Source organism: Hippocampus zosterae, chromosome 5, assembly GCF_025434085.1.
Source record: "Hippocampus zosterae strain Florida chromosome 5, ASM2543408v3, whole genome shotgun sequence".
Lineage (NCBI taxonomy): Eukaryota > Metazoa > Chordata > Actinopteri > Syngnathiformes > Syngnathidae > Hippocampus > Hippocampus zosterae.
Window position 1 is genome coordinate 5,764,466 of NC_067455.1, and position 27,042 is coordinate 5,791,507.

The 27,042-nt window shown below is 49.9% G+C and overlaps 2 protein-coding genes across 4 annotated transcripts; one reads left to right on the forward strand and one right to left on the reverse strand.

Annotated features, from left to right (window-relative positions):
* The first annotated feature begins 878 nt into the window (after positions 1-878).
* Positions 879-17,079, forward strand: LOC127601478 (DENN domain-containing protein 4B-like). 2 transcript variants are annotated; one of them, XM_052066766.1, is made up of 29 exons: positions 879-1,062; positions 2,476-2,811; positions 3,931-4,186; positions 4,251-4,320; positions 4,388-4,557; positions 5,715-5,956; positions 6,030-6,096; positions 6,276-6,334; positions 6,422-6,566; positions 6,638-6,813; positions 7,056-7,156; positions 8,594-8,809; positions 8,953-9,098; positions 10,499-10,632; positions 10,702-10,816; positions 10,916-11,122; positions 11,257-11,385; positions 11,458-11,584; positions 11,659-11,823; positions 11,958-12,138; positions 12,340-12,628; positions 13,717-13,812; positions 13,907-14,082; positions 14,165-14,270; positions 14,345-14,548; positions 15,914-16,010; positions 16,085-16,265; positions 16,433-16,491; positions 16,571-17,079. In XM_052066766.1, exons 2-29 carry the CDS (start codon positions 2,495-2,497, stop codon positions 16,714-16,716), a joined length of 4,377 nt encoding a protein of 1,458 aa, XP_051922726.1. In that variant the 5' UTR covers positions 879-1,062; positions 2,476-2,494; the 3' UTR covers positions 16,717-17,079. The 2 variants fall into 2 exon arrangements, with proteins under 2 accessions (XP_051922726.1, XP_051922724.1); XM_052066764.1 differs by having other exon boundaries at positions 880-1,062; positions 11,668-11,823; positions 13,681-13,812.
* A 1,787-nt stretch (positions 17,080-18,866) lies between these two features.
* aldh5a1 (aldehyde dehydrogenase 5 family, member A1 (succinate-semialdehyde dehydrogenase)) lies at positions 18,867-26,474 on the reverse strand. Of its 2 annotated transcripts, none has more exons than XM_052064525.1 (11): positions 26,365-26,474; positions 25,175-25,491; positions 24,954-25,037; positions 23,130-23,300; positions 22,940-23,056; positions 22,672-22,815; positions 22,448-22,591; positions 21,776-21,934; positions 21,480-21,643; positions 20,719-20,777; positions 18,867-19,614 (listed from the first exon to the last, which is right to left on the reverse strand). In XM_052064525.1, the coding sequence occupies exons 2-11, from the start codon at positions 25,454-25,456 to the stop codon at positions 19,397-19,399; spliced, it is 1,542 nt and encodes a 513-aa protein (XP_051920485.1). In that variant the 5' UTR covers positions 25,457-25,491; positions 26,365-26,474; the 3' UTR covers positions 18,867-19,396. The 2 variants fall into 2 exon arrangements, with proteins under 2 accessions (XP_051920485.1, XP_051920484.1); XM_052064524.1 differs by having other exon boundaries at positions 26,223-26,371.
* Positions 26,475-27,042: the final 568 nt, after the last annotated feature.

Here is a 27,042-nt window from a genome sequence, read left to right on the forward strand (position 1 = left end):
AAGAACAGATCCCTGATGCACCCCAACCTTCACCTCCAACTCTTGTGCTACACTGACAACACACCTAATGAGGGTAGCAGAACAGTGGTTTTGCTACCCTCATAAATCCGTCCTGTACTATTTGAATAAACTTATGCCAATGCAGAGTTCCTCTTTCAGTTGCACACTTATTCTTAGGGTACCATCATAGGCCTTCTCCAGATCAGTAAAGACGTAGGGAAGCTCGCTCTCACCCTCTCTGTACCACTACAGTACTACAAAATGAAAGCACTACTTCAAAATAAAAGCAACAGCCCGGCTACTTTAAAATGAAAGCAGCTATACCACTACTTCAAACAAGAGCAACAGTACTGCTTCTTCAAAATAAAATCAACTTTATTTCGAAATAAAAGCATCACTTCAAAATAAGAACAGCAATACTCCTACTTCAACCACACCTTCAAAATAAAAGAAACAGTACTAAAATTAAAAAATAAAATATTGTTAAATATTGAAACGATAGTAGTGCTACTTCAAAATAACAGCAGAAGTACCACTATTTTAAAATAAAAGAAACCCAGGGACACAGTCTATCGCCTTCTCCACGTTCACAAAACACTCGACTGGATGGGCCAACTCCCAATGCACCCTTGGCGACCCTGCCTTGGGTTTTGAGGTGGTCCACTTTTCCACACTTTTTGGATTTTTGAGACAAAAATCACATGATCGAAAAGGGAAAAAAAATTACCCCCCCCCCCCCCCCCCGCCCGCCCAACGATACAAAAAAATGCAGGAAATTTCAGTTGGTATTGAACCATAGGTGAGTGCCTGCTGTCTATAAAATTAAGAAAAAAATGTGCGGGGAATTTGTATTACTCCGCGTTTTAGACCGTAATCCATTTGTTTCCCCTTCTCTTTTATTTTGAAAAACGTGAGTGGAAGTGGCGGCGCGGCACGGGTGTCTTGACACGTGTTGCCGAGCTGCCGGGGCCCAGATCAAACATGGACGTCACATGGGAGCCAATGAGAGCAACATGAGAGTCGCCGTCTTCTGCCGCCGGACGAAGCATCAAGCACGAGCAGGTAGCGTCGCTCCCAACACAAGTCGAAATTTGACCCAAACGTAACCGCTGCAAAGACGGAAGCTCGGCTAATGCAGGCCAGCGCCGTTAGCTTAACGGCGCTCGCCTATAACGGGGCTAGGCTCCGCTTGGCTGTACGCCCTTTATCGGACACGCCTCTGCCGTCCGTCGCGTCCCTCCCTGCGCGGCCAACATGTCAGCAATCCGCTGTCCAGCGTCTAAAAGAGGAACCCCAATGGTTTGCTGATGTGCGGTGGGCGGCCGTCAAATGGTTGTCGCATTTCAAGCAAATTTGAGGCATGTGTGGCCGACGTGATGGAACAGATGGCAGCTTCTGTCCGATAACGGAACTAGTAGGACGCTTGCCTGCGACCATCCCGGGTCTGTCAGTCGCTGTCGTTCTGTCTGCCCGCGTTAGCACGCGATGCGGTGGCCATCTGTGACGTCATTAGTTTATTTCCGGATGCGGTCCGATAACGGAACTCCCACTGAGGCTGAAGCTGCATGCCATCTTCATCCTCTCCACTATCATCATCATTGTGTGTGACCCATGGCATACACGCGATGGTGTGTATGTTAGGCTCCCATAGTTGTACTTTTCTTTGCAAATGGTTTCGCCACATAAAGCCATGATTGACTTGTCACACGTGACGCATGTGTGTGCGTGTGTTAAAAATAGTCACACGCATGTTGCCGATCTCTCATGTGACCTGCTCATGATGTCGTCAATCAAACCCACAAAGACACTTTTATGAGACACACACACACACAGATAGGATACTCACACACGTATGCTCACACACTCACATGCACACATACATGCATATGCTCATACATGTGGACGAATATGCTCTGACACACAAATCTGTGTGCGCATACACAAGTACATGCACACTGAAACCAACACCCACGTTGACCTAGTTTAAGTAAAGAGGAAGTGAGGTGATGACATTTTGGGCAAACTTCCTACTAGGCTGTAGTCATCTTCAAAAATGGCCACCACCGTGCTCACACGAAGCCTTTTGTGTTTTCATGCCACTCGAATGGCAGCAGGAAACACCTGACAGCATCCTTCCTATTTCGTACTTTCACATCCGGCCCCTGTGCTGACTAATGGTAACAACCTGCAAGGTTCTTCTGTAACTGGGTCCGTTGCCATGAGAACAGGCCACGCCCACTCAAGGATGACAGGCCCTAACATGAGTTGAAGGCTGTCACTACGGATTATTTTGTTAATTGGTTCATTGATTATTTTCTCATTGAATCGATTAATTGCTTTAAAAAATAACATCTGTAGTAGTATGAGTAGGTTCCAACAGAAAGTCGGCAAATGGGCAGATTTACGAAAGCCAAAGCGCATAAACATACCCCCAAAAGCCTGACTTTCTGTCGTGTGATGCGATGCGGCAAGCAGAGTCGGGCACATCGGCGGCATGACGGAAGACAAATGCCCGCAGCTGGTGGACTACTTCGTGGTGGCGGGTCTGGACCCTGCGGGACCCTGGCGACCTCTTGATGACGACGCCAGAACGGCCGCTTCCACGCCGCCGCCGTGCCGGGCGGCAGATCCTGTGACGGACCTGGTGGTGATCGCCCGCGGCCTGGGCGAGGAAGTCCCCCAGGGCTTCACCTGCATCGACAAGTCGCTGGGCGGCCACTCGGCCGAGCTGAGCGCCGGCCTCATCAACAACCCGCGCTTGTACCTCTGCTACCGGAGGGGTCGCGACAAGCCCCCTGTTGTTGACCTCGGGTAAGACATCCGCCACCTCCGCGGCGTCCTTGTCGGGCTGTCGTCACGAGTTGAGCACCTTGCTTCTGTTTTTCCACAATTTCTTCAGTTACAATATTCTTCATTTCTTTTAAAGTGAATAATAATAATAATAATAATAATAATACATTTTATTTAAGGAATAGTCAAGCATTGACACAAGGTCAAGTTAAGATCACCTGCTATAAGTAAGGCTGGTGTATTCGGTTCTGAGGCTGCACAATATATTGCAAAAATATTCCCCCGTGCAATATCTGTATGGCAAATATTCATGTATATTTAAGGATACGTCAACCCTACTTATTTTGCCACGTGAGAAATAAATTATTTCACCAGATAATAAATATGTAATTTCTTTTGGTTTATGTAAAATATTACAATAATATCAATATTGCATATCATTTCCGATGTTGCATGTTTTTCCAAGTTGGCTGAGCTCTATTGAGTCATCTGTTGATGATCTATTTATTCATTCATTCATCTTCCGAGCCGCTTGATCCTCACTAGGGTCGCGGGGGGTGCTGGAGCCTATCTCAGCTGTCTTCGGGCAGTAGGCGGGGGACACCCTGAATCGGTTGCCAGCCAATCGCAGGGCACACAGAAACGAACAACCATTCGCACTCACACTCACACCTAGGGACAATTCAGAGTGTTCAATCAGCCTGCCAAGCATGTTTTTGGAATGTGGGAGGAAACCGGAGCACCCGGAGAAAACCCACGCAGGCCCGGGGAGAACATGCAAACTCCACACAGGGAGGCCGGAGCTGGAATCGAACCCGGTAACTCTGCACTGTGAAGCCGACGTGCTAACCACTGGACTACCGGGCCGCCCTCTATTTATTTAGTTTTCAATTATTATTATTAATGGACGGATTTGATTTTTTAAAAAAAAATCAAATTGACAGTGCAGAAAATGCACAAACTGAATTGATGATGAGTCGGTGACTGGTTTGGTCCGTAACAACCGCCAGAACATGGGAAACATTTGATTGTGTTCCAAAGTTGAAATAAAATTAATTGTGTTCTACAGTAAAAAAAAAAAAACAACAACAACAAACAAACAAAAAAAATTCAAATTCAGTTTTTGGTGTGCATGCTCAGGGTCTTATACGAGGGCAAGGAGCAGCCAAAGACGGGCTGGTACGTGATCGAGACCACACCCTACAGCCGCTCGGCCAACCTGAGTTCCGGCGCCGGCCCGGCGGCGCAGCGTGTCTTCCTGACGTACCGGCGCGCCGCGGACGCGCAAGGCCTGCACTCCTTAGGCGTGACTGACATCGGCGTGCTGCTGCCTGGGAAGGGTGAAGCAGCGCCGCACACCTTCAGCCGTGTGGACAAGAACCTCAACACGGGCATGGTGAGATGCATCGGCCACGCTGACGCGCCGGGCCATCGATGCTAACTCTTGTGCGTGTTTGCAGTGGGGTCACGCCCTGTACGTGTGCTTCAAGCGAGCGGCGGCCAAAGCCAGCGCGCTGGTCTACGAGGCGGGTGAGTGCGCGGCCGCGCTTGAAAATTCGCCGGAGCGCCCGTTTAGAGCTCCCGCGTTGTCTCTCAGGTCTGCTGAGCCGCTACCCCGCCGACGACCAGGATGCCTTCCCGCTCCCCGAGTCGGTGCCCGTCTTCTGCCTGCCCATGGGCGTGGCTCTGGAGAGTTGGCCCGCCGACGCCAAATACCGGCTGCCTGTCTTCTCCACCTTCGTGCTCACCTCTGCCAGCGGGGACAAGGTGGGCTCGCTTTCTTCTTCGCTTGTGTATATTGAGGCCACGCCCACTACGGTAAAAAAAAATTTAAAAAGTGGCCAAATGTACACGTGTGGCTTGATTGGTAGGAATGAATTAGTTGAGCTCGGAAAATTGGCAGAGTTCGCGTTCAACACCTTCTATGGCATGGCATCAATGTCAGAATTTTTAGACCAAGTTACCGTTGTATTTACAATGTCGTTACGTCCCGAGCGGCACCGATTCATCAAATACTGTAACTTGAATTATTCTAAGGCCAAAGCAAAACGCCTTCCCGCAAGCTTCACGGCAAGCATTTGTCCACATGATCATCCGCGGCGTTCACGTGCGAATAATTGTAATCTGATGGCAGCCACGACGAACTTGACTAGCTAGCTAGCTAGCTAAATTCTAGCTAGCTAGCTAAATTCACACTGTCGTATCTGCCAATGTCACTGGGTGAGTGACATTGGCGTCGGGGAATGAGCTGGCTAGCATGCTAGCTAGCCAGCTCATTTGGAGCTGGCTAGCTAGCTCCAAATGACGGCTAAATGCTGGCTAGCTAGCTAGCTAGCCAGCTCATTCCCCGACGCCAATGTCACTCACCCAGTCGCAGATACGACAGTGTGAATGCTGACGAGCCGACGATGAAATGCAACGCTGTGGAATTTTGGGGGGGTGGTGTCGGTCGAAATCATTCACAAAAAATGGAGGAACTAAATACGTCAAGCGTGTCATCATTTGGGAATATTGTTTGTGAATTTTGTGAACTCGATTGTGTGATGAGGAACTTGTCTTTTGTGAAACTTTGTGAGATTTTCGTGTGGTACATTGTGTAAAAATTTGACCCCCCCCCCCCCCCCCCCCCGATGTGTCAAGTCATTCTGAGCACAGCAAATGTGTTGTAAATCCTAATCAATATTTCAACATTTGAAGGAGCACGACCTAAAAAAAAGTTCAGTAAAATACGACCGAACTGTCCAAAAAAAATAAAATAAAATGGGGCGGTTTTGAATTTTATTAATATCTATAACTAAAAATCCCTTCGTCGTGATTGGCTGACTTCACACCCTGCTGCCTAATCACTCAGACTGAAGATTTTCTAGTGGATTTGCGCAAACCGATCGCAGTTGACGTGTATTTATGTCGACCGCTTTGCGCAGGTGTACGGCGCAGCCATCCAGTTCTACGAAGCCTTCCCCAGGGAGGTCCTGTCGGAGCGCCAGAGCATGCGCCTGGGCCTGCTCAGCGTGCTGGACCGCCGTCCCGTCCCGGAGCGCACCCTGCAGGCCAAGAAGAGCATCTGCGTACTTTCGCACTGGCCCTTCTTTGACATCTTCCAGAAATTTCTCACCTTCGTCTATCGATACTCCGTCTCCGGACCCCACGTGCTGCCCCTCGAGAAGTCAGGAAACGCATCTCCATCTTTGCGTGTCGCGTTTCATGCCGCAAACTAACGGCTGATTGATCGATTGCAGGCACATCTCCAGCTTCATGCACAACGTCCCCTTTCCGTCACCCCAGCGACCTCGCATCTTGGTTCAGGTACGCCGGCTTCGCCTGATTTCCTGCTTTGGATGACCGATACCAATGTGTGCCCGCGTCACTTTGTCACCATGGCAACTTCACCGCGTCAAATCTCCTGGTCGCCAGTGTAGCTGTCACCGTGTTGTATTTATGTGAATTCTTAATTAAGACTGTGTGTGTGTGTGTGTGTGTTGCAGCTTTCGCCATATGACAACCTTCTCCTCTGCCAGCCCGTGTCCTCGCCGCTCCCCCTCAGGTGCGCGCGCCCATGTGTTTCTTTCTTCCAGAGGGAGGCAGGGGAGGGGTCTCTTAAAATATGACCTTGTCGCCCGTGTGCATTTAGCGGCGCGAGCTTCCTCAAGCTCCTGCAGAACTTGGGCCCGGGCAACGCCTGCACGCTGCTGCTGGCCGTGTTGACGGAGCACAAGGTCCTGCTCCACTCGCTGCGTCCCGATGTCCTGACGGCCGTCGCCGAGGCGCTTGTCTCCGTAAGCAAGCGCGCGCCTGCGCCTGCGCCGCCGCTGCTTGCGCCAATGACGCGGTCCTTGTTTGCGCGCAGATGACCTTCCCGCTGCGCTGGCTGTGCCCGTACATCCCGCTGTGCCCGCTGCAGATGGCCGAAGTGCTGCTGGCGCCGGTGCCCTTCATCGTGGGCGTGCACTCCAGCTACTTTGACCTCTACGACCCCCCCGCCGACGTCGTCTGCATCGACGTGGACACCAACACCCTTTTCCAGTCAGTGTGCCCGGCATAGCCTTTCAGTAGCGCGTGCGTGTAATTCATTACCGAGTCGTCTACTTGCATATGAAGTGAGAGTCTTTCACTTGTGTGTGAGTGTGTGTGTGTGTGTGTGTTTTAGTCGTGTGTGTTACAGAGATCTTCAAAATGAGAGTGTGTCCGAAACTTATGAGAACGTTGAAATTGCTTGGGTGAGCGGTTCAGAGGCCGGTTTTTGTGACTGTCCTGTCGCCCGTCAGGTCTGATGACAAGAAGCCGTTGTCATGGCGATCGTTACCCAGGAAACCCGGGAAGACTCTTTACAGCACCCTGGGCAACCTGCACAAGACTCTGGAGCAGAGTAGGTCCCAAACAACAAAAAGCCTATGCATGACATCTCAACGTGTTACGATGTGGCCGAAAAACGCCACGGCCTTCTTCTCATTCCTTCGAGTCATAAAGTGAAACGCGTACATTTGATTGGATCTTCCAAATTTCTTCCAATGGTGTCAACTATAGTCATCCAAAGTCAAAAGCACTCTTTTGTCGATATGCTGTTGCTCAATCGATTAGCTGTTTCACTTCTAATTTTCACATTCGGATATGACAGAGGGCGGACCGGTGGCCCAGCGGTTAGCGCATCGACCTCACAGTGCAGACGATCATGGGTTCAATCCCGGTTCTCCCCGTGCCCGCGTGGGTTTTCTCCGGGTACTCCGGTTTCCTCCCACATTCCAAAAACATGCACGGCAGGCTGATTGAACACTCAAAATTGTTAGACTCTGTGTGCCCTGCGATTGGCTGGCAACCGGTTCAGGGTGTGTCACCCCCCCCCCCCCACCTACTGCCCGAAGACGGCTGGGATAGGCTCCAGCACGCCCCGCGACCCTCGAGGATAATGGATGGGTGGACGGTACGACAGAGTTGTCCATTTTCAGCAATACCAAACGTATTTGGAATCAAGTTCCTGATGTCATCCACAAGGCCACGCCCCTTAAAGACACGGTTCGAGTCAACTTAGATGGACTCATCACGTCCAATCACCTGCTGCGTATGTCAAAACACCCCGCGTGCGCAGCCACAGTGAATTGGCAGAAGCTCGCAAATGCGCGCGTACTGACTTGTTAAAAAGGAATGTCATATTGTCTGCGATTGGCCGAGCTCCGAGTTCAGGGTGTAGCCCCGCCTACATGCTCCAGCATGCCCGTGATCTTCGTGAGCATGAAGCGGTTCAAATGGATGAATGGATGAATGTCATTGTTTTACTGGCTGTCAAAGGGTGTGCATGTGTATGGATGGGGGTTGGGAGGGGGTCGGGTGGGGGGGGGGGATATTCCGGGTTGCAACTGCCTACTTTTATGCTTGCCCTTTGATGGCATTTTTGAGCAGTTCTTGCTGCCCCTCCCGCCTCTCTTTAACATCATGGATTGCTAAATGTGTTTGATCTGAACACCTTTTTAGGTCGGGTTACATAACATTTTTGTCTTTGAAAAGTTGCAAACTTTCGGACAAAAGCGTCGATATAAGAAAAAGAAAATTCAGGGGGACTTTGGGCTTTTGAGGGACAAAGAGGAAGGTGCCGAGGTACCAATCACCTCCACCCCCATGTCCGCAAGCCACTAAGCGCCAACAATCGGTAATTACTTTCGAAGCCATTCTTTTTTTTATATGCAGTGCGGTCCTAGTTTTTCAATAAAATCCACTTAAGCAAAGGTCCGGCAACAAACGTTAACAATGAAGTCAAGGTTGTCAGCGTTGCATAACGTGCGTGACTTTGCCACCGTTGGTCGGCTCGCAGTTTGCTCTCCGGGCCAGGAGGAAGCCACGTTGGAGTTTCTGCTGACCGACTTCGACCAGATGTACCGTCGGCAGAAGCAGCTGGAGGCCGACATTCAGGAAGCCTTCCTGCGCTTCATGAGCGTCCTGCTGCGAGGCTACCGCACCTTCCTGCTGCCCATCACGCAGGCTCCATCCGACACCGCCACCGACTGCAGTTCCCTCTTCAACCTGCAGGGTGAGCTCTCCTGCGTGCAGGCCGTCTTGGTAATCCCTGTCCGTGTACTCTAAGCGGTCAGTCGGCCCTTTTCTAGCGCCGTTGAAATAAACGTGTCCATTCGCGCCGTTCCTTTCTCCTTTGACGCGTCTGCTTCCTTCCAGGCTTCCTGAAGTCTCGCGATCGCACTCAGCAGAAGTTCTACTCTCAGTTCACGCGCACGCAGATGTTCACGCAGTTCATTGAGGAGTGCTCCTTCGTCAGCGACCGCCACGCCTGCCTCGAGTTCTTCGACGAGTGCGTGCAAAAGGTCAGTGTGCGCTTTTGCCGATCGTCGCAAGAGAAGGAGAAGTTTGGGAACTTGAAAACTTTTAAGGGAGGAATTATGATGTATAAAAACACAAAGCAATGAATTTGTCTTTGGAGTAATGCCGCAAGGATATAAGTTGAAAGGCTTCCTGCAGATCCTTGGAAAGGCTCAACCCACCACAAACGATGAAAAGAATCGGCAGATACCGTATTGGCCCGAATATCTTTTCTCTATTCTCTTTTTGTTTTATTGTTGTTGAGTTTTGTATTTATTCATTCATTCATTCATTCATCTTCCGAGCCGCTTGATCCTCACTAGGGTCGCGGGGGGTGCTGGAGCCTATCCCAGCTGTCTTTGGGCAGTAGGCGGGGGACACCCTGAACACACACAGGGGGCACACAGAAACGAACAACCATTCGCACTCACACTCACACCTAGGGACAATTCAGAGTGTTCAATCAGCCTGCCACGCATGTTTTTGGAATGTGGGAGGAAACCGGAGCACCCGGAGAAAACCCACGCAGGCCCGGGGAGAACATGCAAACTCTACACAGGGAGGCCGGAGCTGGAATCGAACCCGGTACCTCTGCACTGTGAAGCCGACGTGCTAACCACTGGACTACCGGGCCGCCAGTTTTGTATTTATTACCGCGTTATTTTATTTTTTGCACGAAGGAGTAGCACCCAAATTTCGTTGTATGTAATACAATGACAATAAAGGTGATTCTGATTCTGATATAAAACGGTGTTTTTTGCATTGAAATAAGACTGAAAAAGTGGGGGTCGTCTTATATTCGGGGTCTGGACGTTATACCCATTCACGACACTAGAGGGCGCCAGATACCATTGAAGCGAATGCTGAACTTGAGTCCCCGGACCAAGGCGAACGAACCCCTGTCACGAAGAATAAAAATAAAAAATAGCGGAAGCACGAAGAAGAAAAATAAAAAATAGCGTTAAGGAAGAAAAGACAAGAAAACAATCGAAGAGATAACAGAAAATGGAGAAAAGTGGGTCGAAGATCGGCAGCTCAGAAGTTATGATGTCATTTACATTTCAAAAACCAGAAGCCATTCATTTACGAATGTGATTGCACTTTAGATTTGAATGAGGCAAAATAACATCCTTTTTCTCTCAAATATATTTTCATCATTTGTTTCAGATGCACTTTAATTATTTTCTGTATAAAAATGAATTTAGTGTTCAAAAAGTCTTTTTTCAAATTTGAGTCTCGAAAAAGAGTCTTATAATCAGGGCCGTCTTGTATTCGGGCCAATGAGGTAAATCGATTGGTTAGTAACTTCATAGCAGTCAGCGTTTTCTAGGAAATTGAGAATGTTGGGCAAAACTCGGGACAATCCCACCGAAGGAACTAAAGGGCGGCGCCGGTGTCCCGGCAGGTGGACGTGGAAAAGCCGGAGGACGTCCGTCTGGTGGGCGTGGACGAGAGCCACTGCGGCGAGCGCACTGTTTTCATCATGCCGCCCGAGCAGCCCACGGAAGACGATGGCTCCGAGTGCCCCGCCCACTACAGGTGATGTGACGCTCCATTGCTACGCCATCTCTCACACACGCTCTCTCACACTCTGTGGCACGGGTGCAGCTACGACACTTTCCCCGCCTTGAGGCCCGAGCTCTTTGACCAGCCGCTCGACCAACTGCGTGTCCCCGCCAAGGGCAGCGCTCCCAGTAGCCCCGCCCCCCGACGCACCAAACAGGTATGCAAAGAACGCACTCCCTGTCCACCCGGTAAAAACGTGAGAGGGAGTCGACTATTTCTCCCAAATGACACCGGCGTGCGACCGCACTGTCGCCAGGAGCTGAAGGTGGCGCAGCGGCGCGCGCAGACGTGCTGCGGCTCGGCCGACATGTGGTGCAAGTGTCTGCTGGGTCACATGTACGGCCTGTGGTTCATCTACCTGCCCACCTACGTGCGTGCGCAGAGCGCCAAGGTGCCCGCCCTCCATGCCGCTTACGATGTCCTCAAGCACATGGAGAGCAGGAAGGTCCTGCTGCCCGATGAGGTGATCGCATCGCTCGCGATTATCGTCGTGATGATGACTCATGATTGACAAACTACTCTTAATGCGCGCACCTTTGTTGTGTGTCTGTCGTGTGTTTGCGTGTACGCGTATTGCTGCGGGCGTTTTTGTCTCAGGTGTGTTACAGGATCCTGATGCAGTTGTGCGGTCAGTACGGTCAGCCCGTGCTTGCCGTGCGTGTCCTCCTTGAGATGAAGAAGGCGGGCATCACGCCCAACACAATCACATACGGATACTACAACAAGGTACGCACGCGTGTATGCGCACACAGCACAGACTCGCGATGACCTGGACGTTTCTTGCGCTTTTGCGCTCAGGCGGTCCTGGAGAGCAAATGGCCGTCAACCAATCAGGGCGGGCGCTTGCTTTGGGCCAAGCTGAGGAACGTGGTGCTGGCCGTCGCCCTCTTCAGGCAGCCCATCAAAATGCGCCCCAACGGCCAAGGTCAGGACGCCGCCGCGTCAAAACGGGTCATCTCGGCAACTCACACCTCCGCCTTCTCTGCTTCTTCTTCTCAGGACATGCAGCCGTCATGGAGGAGCACAGTCCCCGGCCCCGCCCCAGCTTGCCTCTGATTCGTCAGGCCAGCTGGAGCGGCCTGAGCGAAAGCTCCAGTCACGAATCTTTGACGGGATCCTTTGCCAAGAGCAGCAGCCTCAGCAGCATCAAGACGCCCGCACAGTGTAACACGCAACATGCCGCGCACCAATACATCCATCCGCCGTGCCCCAAAGCCACCCTTAATTGCCCGCCAAAACTGAAACAAGTACTCGAGCGTCTTTTTTTTTTTTTTTTTTTGTGGTTTTGGGTTCAACAGTGGCGAATACACGTAACAGGAAGTCGGGCTTCCGTGATGAACTGTCCAGCAAGCCTCCTCTGGCGCCCTCTGGTGGCGTTCTGGTGCGTCGCAGTGACATCTGCTTGTCCAGCTTCTACGCAGATGCCGCAGAGAATGACGAGTGCGGGGGCGACTGGGAGGCGGGTGCGAGGTCAGGAAGGTGGGACACACACACACACACACACACACACACACACACACACACCGAAAGTCGAGTTAGTATGACGTGTATACCGCTCAGCAAAACAAATGGCAACCAATCAATCAAGTTGGATGGTTGCATTGCAATCGCGAAACAGGAAGTGGACCGACAGACAGGAAGCAGATACAAGCGCGCCAAGTCGGCCTTCTTTCCCCACAGAGTGGCGAGCGCCTGCGAGGTGGCGTCGGTGGACGAGAACGACAACAAAGTTGCCGTCCCGCCCAGCCGAGGCCTGGCGGGACGGCTGCAGCAGCTCCTGACGCCCACACGACACAGGTCGGCGGTCCGACGCGCCGCCAGCGTGGACGAGCGGCGGCCGGGCGCCAGAGGGCGAGGACCCGCCGCAACTTCGAGCCGCCGGCTGTCCGAGCAGCGTAGGTCCAGGAAGTCGCAGGTGGCGGAAACGTTGCTGAAGGCCAAAGAACGCCTCGCCAACGCCACTTCGGAGGTGACGCGCCGCCGCCTGCTTGCATGCTAACTTTTGCTTGGGAAGAAGCGGAATTCACAAAATGGCCGCCCTTTACACATGCGCACTCAAAATCACAGCCGATACAGTGTGGGACGTGATGATGGCCCCGCCCCATTTTCACATTTTGTTGAATACAACATCAAGTTTTGGGTGATTAGGTTAGTCGATGGAGTCATCAAGTATTAAAATATTTTCATTGTTATTGTTATGCGGCCCGGTAGGCCAGTGGTTAGCACGTCGGCTTCACAGTGCAGAGTTACCGGGTTCGATTCCAGCTCCGGCCTCCCTGTGTGGAGTTTGCATGTTCTCCCCGGGCCTGCGTGGGTTTTCTCCGGGTGAACGCACACCCTATGGGGCGGCCGGATAGTCCAGTGGTTAGCACGTCGGCTTCACAGTGCAGAGGTACCGGGTTCGATTCTAGCTCCGGACTCCCTGTGTGGAGTTTGCATGTTCTCCCCGGGCCTGCGTGGGTTTTCTCCGGGTGAACGCACACCCTATGGGGCGGCCGGGTATCCAGTGGTTAGCACGTCGGCTTCACAGTGCAGAGGTACCGGGTTCGATTCCAGCTCCGGCCTCCCTGTGTGGAGTTTGCATGTTCTCCCCGGGCCTGCGTGGGTTTTCTCCGGGTGCTCCAGTTTCCTCCCACATTCCAAAAACATGCATGGCAGGCTGATTGAACACTCTAAATTGTCCCTCGGTGTGAGTGTGAGCGTGGATGGTTGTTCGTCTATGTGTGCCCTGCGATTGGCTGGCAACCGATTCAGGGTGTCCCCCGCCTACTGCCCGGAGACAGCTGGGATGGGCTCCAGCACCCCCCGCGACCCTAGTGAGGATCAAGCGGTACGGAAGATGATGATGATGATGATGTTATTGTTATATAACCCATTGGAATCATTTTTCTTGAACTAAAACTCAAGATTTCAAAAAAGCACAAAACAATTTCCATTCAGTAAGGCCCGTTTCCCTTCATTTTCACGGCAGGTTTGTGAATTGGAATCGGATAGTTGTATTTTTTTTTTTTTTTTTGCCAGCGCAGTGACGAGATCGCTGAATTTGTTTTTGGCCAGAGCTCTCTGTCGCTGGGCAGCGACGCCGACCCGGTGGACACGCCGCGACCTCTCCGCCACTCCTGGGATGCTAATCAAGACGCGGCGGGGATCGAGGTGAGCCAGTCCCACGTTTCATTTGTCAGGACAAATTGTCCTTGTGAGTTTTTTTGGGGGGGGGTTTCATATGAATGTTTTTAATGCGCGTGAGGTTTTGATGTCGAGCTGCTCACGGTGCCGCGCTTGCGGTTGCCTGGTGTACGACGAGGAGATCATGGCGGGGTGGACGCCTGACGACTCCAACCTCAACTCCCGCTGCCCCTTTTGTGCCGCCTCCTTCGTCCCCTTCCTCAATGCCCACATCTGTGACCTGCGACCCCCCGGCGGGTACGAGTCGCCGTCGCCGCCGTGTGACATTCCCGTGCCCGCCGCCGGCTTCATCATCTTTTGGTCTTCTGGACATTTCCAGTGACGGCGAGGGTGAAACTGGCATCCAGCCTCCCGGCGGTCAGCCGGCGGGGACGGCGTCTAACGGCTTGGGCGACGACCTCACCCCCGAGAGCGACGCAACCGTGGTAAGGCTAGAGCGATGCGAACCGGTCGACCGTGCCGCGCAGCGTGACTGGTAGTGACGGCGCGCGGCCACCAGGTGGCGGTGGCGTACGTGAGTCCGCTGGTGCTCCGGAAGGAGCTGGAAAGCCTCCTGGACCACGAGGGCGAGGCGGTACTGGGCCAGCAGCAGTTCCTGGAGAGCCACTGCATCATCTTCTGGAACCTTCTGTGGTTCTTCCAGCGCCTCGGTTTGCCGAGCCACCTGCTGCGGCTCGTGCGACTCCTCGTCAAGCCCACGCAGGTAGAACATACCAGAAAACCGCGTTTCTCTTCGATGTCAACTTCTTTGGATTCTTCAGTTTTCGTAACTTCTCTAACTGGAAAAAGTACCCCCCCCCCCTTAATTACAGCTTAATTACGTGCACCTTTTAGACGTGTTCAGATCAAGTTTCAATCCATCTTACTTAAGGTCAGATCAGGTTCCAGTCGGTTTACTTTTGCATCAGGTTTCAATTAATTTGTGAGATTCTCATCAGAAACGGATCTGGTTCACATCCGATGCAGATCTGGATCGGGTTAAAATACGTTTCAAATTAGTTTTACTCAAGTAAGTCTGATTCAGATCACGTCAGGTTCAAAGACGGTATGGATCGAGATGATCCGCAACTCCACCCATCCATCCGTTTTCCACCGCTTATCCGGGGTCGGGTCGCGGGGGCAGCAGTTTTAGGAGGGAAGCCCAGACTTCCCTCTCCCCAGCCACTTCTTCGAGCTCTTCCAGGCGGATCCGAGGCGTTCCCGTGCCAGCTGGGTGACATAGTCTCTCCGGCGTGTCCTAGGTCGTCCTCGGGTTCTCCTGCCAGTGGGACATGCCCGGAAGACCTCACCAGGGAGGCGTCCAGGAGGCATCCTAATTAGATGCCCGAGCCACTTCATCTGGCTCCTCTCGATTGTGGAGGAGAAGCGGCTCTCCTCTGAACCCCTCCCGGATGACCGAGCTTCTCACCTTATCTCTAAGGGAGAGCCCGGACACCCTGCGGAGAAAACTCATTTCGGTCGCTTGTATCCGGGATCTCGTTCTTTCGGTCACGACCCATAGCTGGTGACCGTAGATGAGGGTTGGGACGTAGATCGACCGGTAAATTTCGCTCAGCTCAGTCTTTTCCGACTGATGACCATGGTTTCAGATTTGAAGGTGCTGATCCTCATCCCAACCGCTTCACACTCGGCTGCGAAACGCTCCAGTGAGAGCCATCAGAACCACATCATCTGCAAAAAAGCAGAGATGCAAGACTGAGGCCACCAAAACGGATCCCCCTCAACGCTTCGGCTACGCCTAGAAATTCTGTCCAGAAAGGTGATGAACAGAATCGGCGACAAAGGGCAGCCTTGGCGGATTCCAACCCTCACTGGAAACGATTCCGACGCCGTAAAATCCAATTCGGATCACAATCGGGTTCATATGACTTATGATTAATATTTCAAATTCGCATCAAATACGTTTTGGGATTCAGTGGAGTTAATGTCATATAGCGAGGAATCAAATTGTAGGTTTGATTCGATGATCAATTTCAGAAGCGCGGTCGCACATCTGAAAAACAACACCTTTTCACATTGGGGTATGTGTGTGTGTGTGTGTGTGTGTGTGTGTGTGTGTGTGTGTCAGTCGGAAGGTGCGTGTCTTCGTGTAAGGCTCCTTTGGGACACCCTGACCCCCGACCCTGACTCGTGGCCACCCCTCTACGTACTGTGGCGTCTTCACAGTAAGTGAGCTTTTCGACTTAACCCCACACCCACCCGACTAATCCCCCCACCCCCCCACACCCCCTCGGAACAGGCGGCGTTCCCGTGCGCGGCTCCCGCTGGCGTCGCCACAACCACCCTTTCACGCTGGCCTTCCTGGAGGAGGTACTGCGCTGCGTGGGCATGAACGAGGTCCACAAGGCCGTCACGCTCTTCCTCAACACCGTCGACGAGGCGCGACGCCACGCCCGCACCGCCTCTCCGCCGCTCCGCAGGTCAGATGTGGAACTGCGCACTCGCGCCACATTCAGCTTTTGTGTGTGACTGACTGAATGTTTCAGTGGGTCAGTCAATTTTGTCAGTTTGTCGTTCGCCACTGATGTTCCGTGTTTCTAATGTTCTCTGTGTGTGTGCGCGTACACATGCGCACGTGTACATTCAGGAGCGTGTACCGAGAGTTGCTGTTCCTGACACTGGCGGCAATGGGCAAGGATCACGCGGGTAAGTGTGGGGAGGGGTCGTGAGGCGGCAAATTGGGTCTCTACCTTTGGGGCGAACACGGCTGCGTCGTTCCTCACAGGTGCTTTCGACAAGAAGTACAAGTCGGCGTACGCGCGCCTCAGTGGCGTCATGGGCAAAGAAGAACTGCGCGAGAAGCGAGCGCAGCCTCCCAGCGCCAAAGCCCTGGACTGCAGACGCAGCTTCCAGCCGCCGCTCCAGTGCTGATCGGTCGCCGCTTCTGATGCCAGTTGATCAGTGACAACCCACTTCCTCCTCTTCGCCGGCTCTCCGAAGCGGCGCGGCCTACCCTGCCGCGCGCCCAGGCACCCGTACGTCGTAGGCCGCCGCCACTCAACTCAACCGCAACCGCTCGATTTCCCGTGTTGTGAGCGAGCAAAGATGGAGACGCGTCCCCTTTGTGTTTTCCCGGCACGGTCGTAAAAGAGTTTTTGCGGCAGCCCGTGATGTCACGGTGATATCATTGTGATTTCATCAGCCGGTGTTTGCAGGGAAAGTTAGTTGACGAATCACTTTGTGATCATGCGACCTGAGCCACGTGTCCACCTGTGATGTCATTTTGCCCCCCGCCCCCCGCCTCAACATTATTTCAATTTAAAAAAGATGTTTACAGTGTAATTTATTCTGTTGTAAATGTTGTTGGGTTTTTTTAAAGAAAATAAAAGCAGGGATGAGAATTTTCTGATTGAACATTTTTTGTACGTCTGGTTGTTGTCGAGCGGTGCCTTTCGATATGATCACTTTTGTTCTTAAATGCGTTATGTATTATTGTTTTTTTTTGTACAATATTATAGCAATCGTATTTTATTGTCAAATACACAACGAAAACTAGTTAAATAGTTGACTTGTTCAACGTCACTTCATTTCCTACTCGAACCTCCATATCAAAAGGAAGAATACGTTTCAATCTGAAGCGTGATTTTTTTTTTCGTCCATCCATCCATTCATGTCACGGTACTGTGTCAGTCTGGCCAGTAGGTGGCATTAGAGGACTTCTGTGCACACCTGCTGTCAATCTATGATTAGTCACTCTGTATTTAAGGAGCCCTCTGATATGCACATGTCGCTGGAGTATCGAATTTCGCCTTGCTCATTGACTGCTTGTCACGTTTCGGTTTTTCGGTCTGGCCAGCAGGTGGCATGAGCGGTCTTCCTAGCACACCTGCTGGCAAATTAGTACCATTTTGTTTTGATGATCTGGCTTTTCATGCGTGTACAAAGTGTTACATTGTTTTTCGTTCGTAGTTTGTGGGCTTTACTTTCCTTTTCTTGCTCTTTTGTGCAAGCACCTTTTGTTAGTCGTTTTTGATTTACCTCCTGGTGCTCATTGTGGACCAGCGCTTTATGTTCTCGCTTATTTTCGGTGCGATTTAGACATTAAATTGTCTTTACATCGGAGACCTTGTTCTTGTCTACGTTTTTTTGATCCCCCTCCCTAACTCGGTTTACCCGAGTTCGTAACACTGCTATTGCTACAGACCTCGTCGTGTTTCGTTTTTTGAACTCTCGGTTCTCAGTGTTTTGTAAGTATGGTTCTTCGTTTGTCATTTGGCTCTCGCTTGCGTGTCGCATTGTTTTTTGTTTGCCTTCGCGATTCTTATTTTCCCCCCTTGCCTTTTGTGCAAGCGCTTTTTGTTATTCGTTTTTGTGCCCTCTGGTCCTTGTTTTGACCAGCACTTTGTTACTACTTTGTTAGTGCGAATTTTTGTGTATTAAACCCTTTTGCTACGGAGACCTTGTTTGGTGTCTGCATTTCGGGGATTCACTTCCTTATTTTTTGTTGTGCGCGAAGCGATTATCCTATCGCTTCGTGCACAACGTGACAATTCATGATTTGAACGGCGGGTCGCAGGACTGCCGAAACCTATCTCCGTTGTCTTCGGGCAGTAGGCGGGGTACACACTGAACCGGTCACTAGCCTTTAATCCAGTGGTGTGAATATTTTTAACGATGCAATTCTTGGATAATCCGCTAGGGGGCACACTGTTTTCTCCTACGTTTGTAAAGTGCAGGCAGGGATTCAATTTTGATTTTATATGTGCAGACGGTTGAAAAAAATATCCTTTCTTTATGAATCTCGTTTCATCTGAAAATGCATGACGATATTTTTCAATACCAGCGACTTGTTGAGGTTTTGTGCCTTTGAACAATCATTGGGATCCGTTCGCATTGCGCCACGAACGGCCGCTCGTCGCTCGGAATGGGACTGCGACAGAAAGATACACGGGGCAGACGCCACCGTTTCGGGTGGAACGCCTACCCGTGACGGCGACGCCTCGTGAGTGATGGCCGCCTTTTATTTTGACAGCGATGCCACAACTGTTTTATTTTGAAGGACGGACACAGAGGCAGTGACGTGCTGATTGTATGAAATGTTTTATTCATCTTATTAGAATAGAAACAGTTATTTTCCAAAGGACAACGACAAACTATTTCACATTTAGGATCAATAGACGGAAAGGATATCATGTGCTCATCATCCTGCTGACGTGAATGAGAACATTGTCAAACGGCACATACGCTCGTTCAAGCGTGATGCAAATCTACATGACATGTCGATCTAATTTGTTTTCACCTCGCATTGTGCTTGTTTTTCTTTTTTTCATCGTTTCAATGAGTGACTACAAGGAGAAAATTGTATCTCCCGATTGGATGGCAGAAGCGTCACATCATCTAGTCACGGTTTGGCAATATTGGATTAATAAATTAACGCGTGACACAAATCAGGCGTAATTTGAGATGATGCTACGCTAACTTTCATTCTACAGGACAAAATGGCAGGATGAACTAAGATCACGCGCTATAATTAGCTTTCGTCTCCCCCCTCGCCCAATCACAGCAAATCATTTATGGCACATTTTTTGGGGTTGCCGTTTGACAATCCCCGTTAGCCGGTTAGAGACAGGCCGCCCAAGCAGACGTATTTGACGTCCAGGTACTCGTCCACGCCGTACTTTGAGCCCTCGCGACCCAGACCGGACTCCTTGACACCCCCGAATGAGGCTTCCGGGGTGGATAGCAGACCCTCGTTGACCCCCACCAGACCGACTTCCAAAGCCTCAGCAACTCGCCAGATCTGAGACACATCCGACGAGTAGAAGTAACCTAAGGCGGTGAACCAGCCAGAACACACAAAAATATTATGTACTGAACAAGTGGTGGAAGACACTCAATTAGAACTGAACTGGAACAAGACAAAAAAAAAAATGAGCGCTGTCGAATTAACACTAGAAATGAACTACATTCAGACGAGCTTGTTTAGAACTGGACCAGCACTGATCTAGGAAAATAAAAAGATTAGGAGTAAGAGGACTGGAACTTGAAAAGAACTAGACTACGCAAGGTTGGAACTTAAAAAGAACTGGTATGGAATTATCTGAACACAAGGCTGCGTGGACAAGACAAGGACTGAACCGCAACTTTAAGAGACGAGACTGGACTCAAAACTAGACTGAACTAGAACTGGCCAAAAGCCAGTGAAAGACTGGACAAGAATTGAAGTGGACTCGACGAGACTGAACTAGACCTGAGCAAGTGGTGGAATTTGAGGGTAATTAGGCTGAAACTGATTATTAGGACTGTTGTAAATCACAAAAATAACCACGACTGGACTCGATCGGACGAGTCCAAAAGACAAAAGACTAGCATTTAAGTGATACGAGTACCATATTTTCCACACTAAAAGGCGCAAGTTCAATGAATGGCCTATTTTGTAATTGTTTTGTAAGACGCAATCTACAATGCATCCACTAGATGGAGGTATGCTCAAGGAAAAGCCAACAATGTCAGTAAAACTTATTTAAAGCAGCGACACGGGTCATTTAACCAACAGCAAGTTATAACATTGACTCATTAACGTTGAACTCTCTTGCCGCTGCGCTATTTTCCGTGTTCAACTGCGTAACCGTTTGAACTCTGCGTTTTCAGCACGTCTCTAGCGGGGCCTGTTTGGGGTCGAGATATTACCATAATGACCATACACAAAGGCGGATCTGATTTTAAGGCGGGCTTTGAGCTTTTAAGAAAATGGAAGGCTTTTAGGTGCACCTTTTAGTCCGGAAAATACGGTACTCAACTCGTGTTAAAGAACTGGACGTGACAAGAATACAATTGAACTGAAAAGAAGAGTTAACACGTCTCGACTCAAAATGGCCTGGCAATGGATGAGATGTACGCAAATAGCAGTCTGGGGCAGGTTTGGGTGCTCACCTGCTAGACCCACTCGGGAGGCATTGGCGATGGCGAGAGCTTCCTGCTCTGTGTCAAACCTGCGCACGAAAACGATATAATTCCGTCATCATCATTCTGATTCAGTTCAGGAAATACGCTACTGTATCCGGTTTGGAGTCGGGCGGTCTCCGTTCTGACGTTTTGGGCCTGTCACACTGGGGGGGAGGAGGCCCCCCGGGGGATGAACACACGGAAGACACTAAGGGCTAGCTGGTTAGCTAGCTCTCTCTCTCTCTATATATATATATACACACAGTATATATAATAATTATTATTATTACACACAGAAGACACTACGGGCTAGCTGGTTAGCTAGCTATCTCTCTATATATACACAGTATATATAATAATTATTACACACAGAAGACACTATGGGCTAGCTGGTTAGCTATCTCTCTCTCTCTCTCTCTCTACATATATACAGTATATAATAATAATAATAATTAATAATTATTATTATTACCCACGGAAGACTACGGGCTAGCTGGTTAGCTATCTCTCTCTCTCTCTCTCTCTCTCTCTCTCTCTCTCTCTCTCTCTCTCTATATATATATATATATATATATATATATATACAGTATATATAATAATAATACATTTTATTTATAAGCGCCATTCAAGACACCCAAGGACAATTTACTATATAATACTATATAGTATATATATATATATATATATATATATATATATATATATATATATATAAAAACATAAACTGGTGGTGAGGTGTATTAGCTCACCTGACGACAGGCACAAGCGGCCCAAAGGTTTCCTCTTGCATGCACAACATGTCGGCGCTGACGTCCGCCAGCAGCGTGGGGGCCACAAAAGAGCCGTGAAGACGTTGACCACCCCGCAAGAGCCGGGCCCCGCGAGAGAGGGCATCCTCCACCTGATGGACCACCTGACAGCCACGCGGAGGTAGGAAATGAAGAAGACGAAGAACAGCCGGGGTCAGTGTCAACGCCCACGTCCCACCCTCAGCTGCCGGTCCACGGCAGGCCCTTTGGAGGTAACAGCGTAACCTAACTCTGACCTTGTCCGCCGCCCTGTTGTTGATGAGCGGCCCCTGGGTGGTGTCCGGCTCGCTGCCGTGTCCTATCTTCAGCTCTCGGTCCATGGCGGCGCCCAGTTTGGCCATGAAACTGTCATAGATGGAGCTCTGCACCAGGAAACGGTTGGAGCACACGCACGTCTGAACACAAAACAACAGCAGCCATGTTTGGTGACTCCGAGAGCAAAAAAAAACAAGGCTTCAGTTTGTAGAGAACCCTCTATTCGGGCTAGGGTCACCTGGGAAGACCTCGCCATTTTTTTCTTGCACTTAGTTAAATCCTGTTTGTTGGCCCTTGCCTTGCCTGGATTTCGGCCTGTTTTACTGCCTCTTCTCCCATCCTCAGTGGCAATTACCTTGTCCGAGGCTCTGGATGGATTTTGCACTGACTGACTAGGACCAGATCTTAAGCGGACCACTTCCCCGGAAGCGTCGCTCGGGAGATTCTGCATCGACCGACCGGGTCAGGTCCTAAAGGTTAGCTATTTTTCTTAAGGTTTCTTAAGGTCATCTCATTAAACTGACCATTCCGCTAACACAACAACACAACACGAACAATAACATGGACGTGAGGAAACAAATAGTCACATTCACTGGCATGTCAGTTTTTTTTTTGGTCCCCTATTTTTCCCCCAGTCTGAAGATTGCGCTCACCTGTCCCGAGTTCCTGAACTTTGAGGCCATGACTCCTTGCACTGACTTGTCCACATCCGCACTGTCAAAGACAATGAAGGGGGCGTGACCTCCCAGCTCCATAGAGGCCCTCTTGACTGTGTCGGCGGCCATTTTCAGCAAAACCTGACAACGCAGCGCTCGTTAGCATGAGCACAAGAACAGACCCAGGCACGGCGCCTGGGTCTGTTCTGGTCTTGCCTTGCCTTGCCGGTGGCGGTGGAGCCCGTGAAGGAGATCTTGGCCACCAGTGGGTCGGTGCACAAGACACGCCCCACCGATGGCGTCTGCTCCCTGGAGCACGGGACCACGTTGAACACGCCCGCCGGGAGGCCCGCCTGGGACGACAGCTAACGAGACGCAACAATACGACAACATCATGAGATCTAACACAAACCCGAAGAAGACGCAACGTATGCCAACGATTTGGGTTTTGTGGAGGCACATTTGAACAGTGCGTCATGCGCTTGTAACCTCGGCCAGGGCGAGCGCAGAAAGGGGCGTGTCCTCGGCTGGTTTGACCACGACGGTACAACCCGTGGCTAGCGCGGCGCCGACCTTCCTGGTGATCATGGCGCTCGGGAAGTTCCACTAAGGCACGACACAAAGTGAACGTCACAACTAGCCTAAAGTAGCCAAGTTATCCCACTGGCCAATCACTCACCGGCGTGATGATGGAAACCACGCCCACCGGCTGCTTGAGTAGGAGGATCTTGCGATCCTTGTGGGGTGACGGCACCACGTCGCCGTACACCCGACGCGCTTCCTCCGAAAACCACTCCAGGAAGGATGCCGAGTAGGCGATTTCGCTCAGGGCCTCTTTCATGGGTTTGCCCTGAACAAGCAAACGCTCACCCTTACATTACCCAAAAGTCATGCCAACCACAAGCTAATGTCACACAAACATCACTAACATGCTAACGTGATGCTAACATCATAATTTTATCATGCTAACAACAGTCTTACATGATGATAACGTTATATGCTTACATGATGCTACTGTCATACTGACAGTACGCTAGTTTCACTCTGACATCATGCTTACACAAAACTAACGTCATAACGTATATCATGTTAAAAACATGCTAACACAGTAATGTCACTGTAATAGCACTTTAGTCCCGCTAATGTCATGCTTACATCACAGTAACGACACGCTGTGTCATGATTCGGTTTGGGACCAACAGGTGGCACTGTAGTGCTCCCCCTGCAGCTGCACACCTGTTGGTCATTAGGTAATTAGTGCTTTAAAAGGGCTCCCAGCCCGACCACTCATTGTCGGGTCATTGTTTGCTCTTGCTACTGTCACGGTTGTTTGTTTGCTGTTCCTTTGCTGCCGTCATGGTTATGGTTCTGTTCCTGTTTTGGCTGCAGTCATGGTTTTGTTTTGCTACTTTGGATTAGTTTTGTTTGTTAGCACTTTGTTTGTTTTGGATTCCGTTTTCTCAGTTTTATTCAATATAATTCGTCAAGTTCACCCTGCTGCTCCCTCCTGCCTGCTTTTGTGGGGTCCACCACCACCTTGCAAACGTGACACGCTGACGTGACACTAACCTGTCATGTTAGCATCATGCTATTGTCATATCAAAATGGCGCTAATGCAGTGCTTTTCAATTCTTTTCTTTTACCCCCGGCTCTCCAAGAAGAACAAAACATTCTGCCCCCTTAGACTCTGTTCCACGACTATTAGTGGTAACATTGGTCTATAAAATTGTGATAAGTACACCATAGCATAACATTGTATCCTTGTTAACATTAAATAACAAAAAAAACTATAGATCAAATTACAAGAAACAATAACTTTATAAATCAGCATGTATTGTATTGTATTGTATTATTTTTAGTCTGTGACGGAAAAGATTTGAAGTGCATTAATTTGCCTGAAATAAAAACAATAAATGAGTACCACTGCAACCAACTGTAGAGGATGTGCAATTGGACCAGAGATGGGCAAACTACGGCCCGCGGGCCAAATCCGGCCCGTTTGTCTTTTTAATCCGGCCCGCCGAAGGTTGGTACATAATTAAGGTTCGATGTCAACGACTGCATTCATTTCATTTGGACTTGCATTTCAACGCCAGGTGGCACAGTTACTTGAAGTTGCAGAGCATAGGGAGGAAGGGGGAGACGATACGGAAGCCCGCAGTAGCGCCAAGTCAAGCAAATCCCGCTCGATAGGACGGAATAATGTACTCTTAAAGTCTGAAAAACGTGCCAAAAAATGCTAAATACTGCTTTTTAAATAAAGAAATCAAATTAATATTATGTCGAATTTAGTTCAACCTTTTGATCCGGCCCTCCATAATATTTTCTGGTTCTCATGTGGCCCTATACAAAAAATAATTGCCCACCCCTGAATTAGACCATGTCACACGCCTCCAATTGGGGGTCCGCACCACTACTTGAGAAGGACTGCAATAATGCCACACCATATATCATGCTAATGCTCATTGATGCTAAATCAGAAAGAGGACCGGGTGGGACTAACGCTTTCAAAGGTGATGATGTTGGCCAGGTGGTCTTTGTGTTCCGTCATCAGGTTGGCCCACTTCCTCAGCAGGGTGCTGCGCTCCTGCAGCCAACAAGTACAACTCAATGACAGTGACAGCAACATTTTATGTAGTGCTTGTAGAGTTTTTTTCTTGCACACTTTGAGAACCTCGATCTAATTTCTTCTCGGGCAGTCCCGCTTTCTTGTCATCTTCTCACCTTGGCCGTGACGTCCTTCCAGAGTCGGAAAGCTTCGTAGGCAGCGTTCACGGCACGCTTGGCCTCTTCCGGACCGCAGTCAGCTACTTGCGCGATCTCGGTGCCGGTGGCCGGGTCCAAAACCGGGAAATCCTGAGTGGCGCCCACCCAGCGACCGTGCACGTAGCCCCGTGTGCGCACCAGCTGTGCGCTAGCGTCCAGGCTGAAAGCGCGTTTGAGCGGCGCGGTCCCGACTGCCGCGAGGAGGCGCGCGCTCCGCGTCGTCTTCATCATCGTCGTCATCGTCGTCGGGGTGGTCGTCAGGCTGGTGGTCGTACCTGGGTAGGCAGTGGGCGCAGGAGCCGCTCATTCACTAAGTAGCTTCCGGTCGCTTTCAACACTCGTTCTGCACTCTAGTCACGTCTGGTCACGTGACCACGCTCCCTCGCAAGGCTTTTTTTTTTGTTTGACGGCGCATGCGCACAGCATACGTACTCGCGGACGCGCATACAGGCGCTTATTCGCGACATCAAATTAGATAATCTAAACTTGATTGGTCACTTCGCTGTACACACGCAATAAATTAAAAGAGAAAAAATAGAGCGAAGGAGCACGTGATGGTAATTTGCCAATTGGGTGACGAAAAACTACTTGAACGGCACTTTTTTTTGGACATTGTCGTCATCTTCAACATTCCCAAGAAATGTGTTATCATAAAGTATTGACTATATTGAAATTAATGTATTGTGCTTGTGAAAATCACACTTGAGCCTTTTGTGTGGACTAAATGGAGCAGATGCATGTCGTGAACTGTTCGACAGTAGTACGTTGGATATCGCAAGACGAAATTTGAGCTGTGAGTGACTTCAAACGCGTGAAGTACGAAGAAAAATACAAATTAAAAATGAAGAGAACGTGTGAGAGAGAGAGCGAGCGCAAATGAGGTCCTGTAATGTCGTCACATGTGGCGATGATACTTCTTAATTTTGCATGAATGACAAAATTACAAAATCGCTTACATTGCCACCAAGTTTCACAATGCAAATGATTTCAAAATTCCCCATCTTACCTTACAGTGGTATACAGTTTAAACAGACGTTTCCCAGCGACCCTCCCACCCCCGGCCGCGAATCACACACACGCACACTTGAGTTGATGATCAGACAAAGACACCGCGTTTGTAAAGTTAGGACGGGGGGAGAAAAACGGACCTTGATTCCTGCTCTTCTGCTTCTTGAAGTCGGTTAGTCGCTCCTTTCCTTTTTTTTAATATCAAACGAGAGAGTACGGAGGTCATATGACATGCCCACTCCTCCTGTGGCAGAACAAAGTTGAACACCATCTTTTTTTTTGTTTTTATTAGAATACAAACTCAAAGTCAAAATGCCCTGAGAAAAATCGCACCAATGTTTGGCGCTAACTTAAATCTTTGGACCCTTAATTAGCGCGGAACAGTACTGAAACACTACTTCTCTGAAAATGCAATATTTACGAATAAAAATACAGCAGCATCTTGGCAAAAAAAAAGATTTGTTCGACCCAATCCTTCTCCTCGAACTTCTGTCCCATCTTTGAATCAAAGAGAGAGGCTAGATGTCGCGCTGGAATGTACAAAATGGTGACATTTACTGTGTCTTTCTCAGCACTCCGAAACCACTGATCCGACAATCGCCCCTGTTGTGAATCACAACCAGTAAAAAATAAAAGTGGAGACAAAAGGTCACATGATCAGCATTGCGTCTTTATGGGGCACAAAGTTGCATTTTACTCGATCATTGTGACTTTCAGACCATCGCCAAGGTGATGAGCACCTCCAAACACTCATATAGAAAATCATATTTCTCATTGAAATGAATGGTTCGTGCTTTTTTTCTGATAAGGAAAATCAG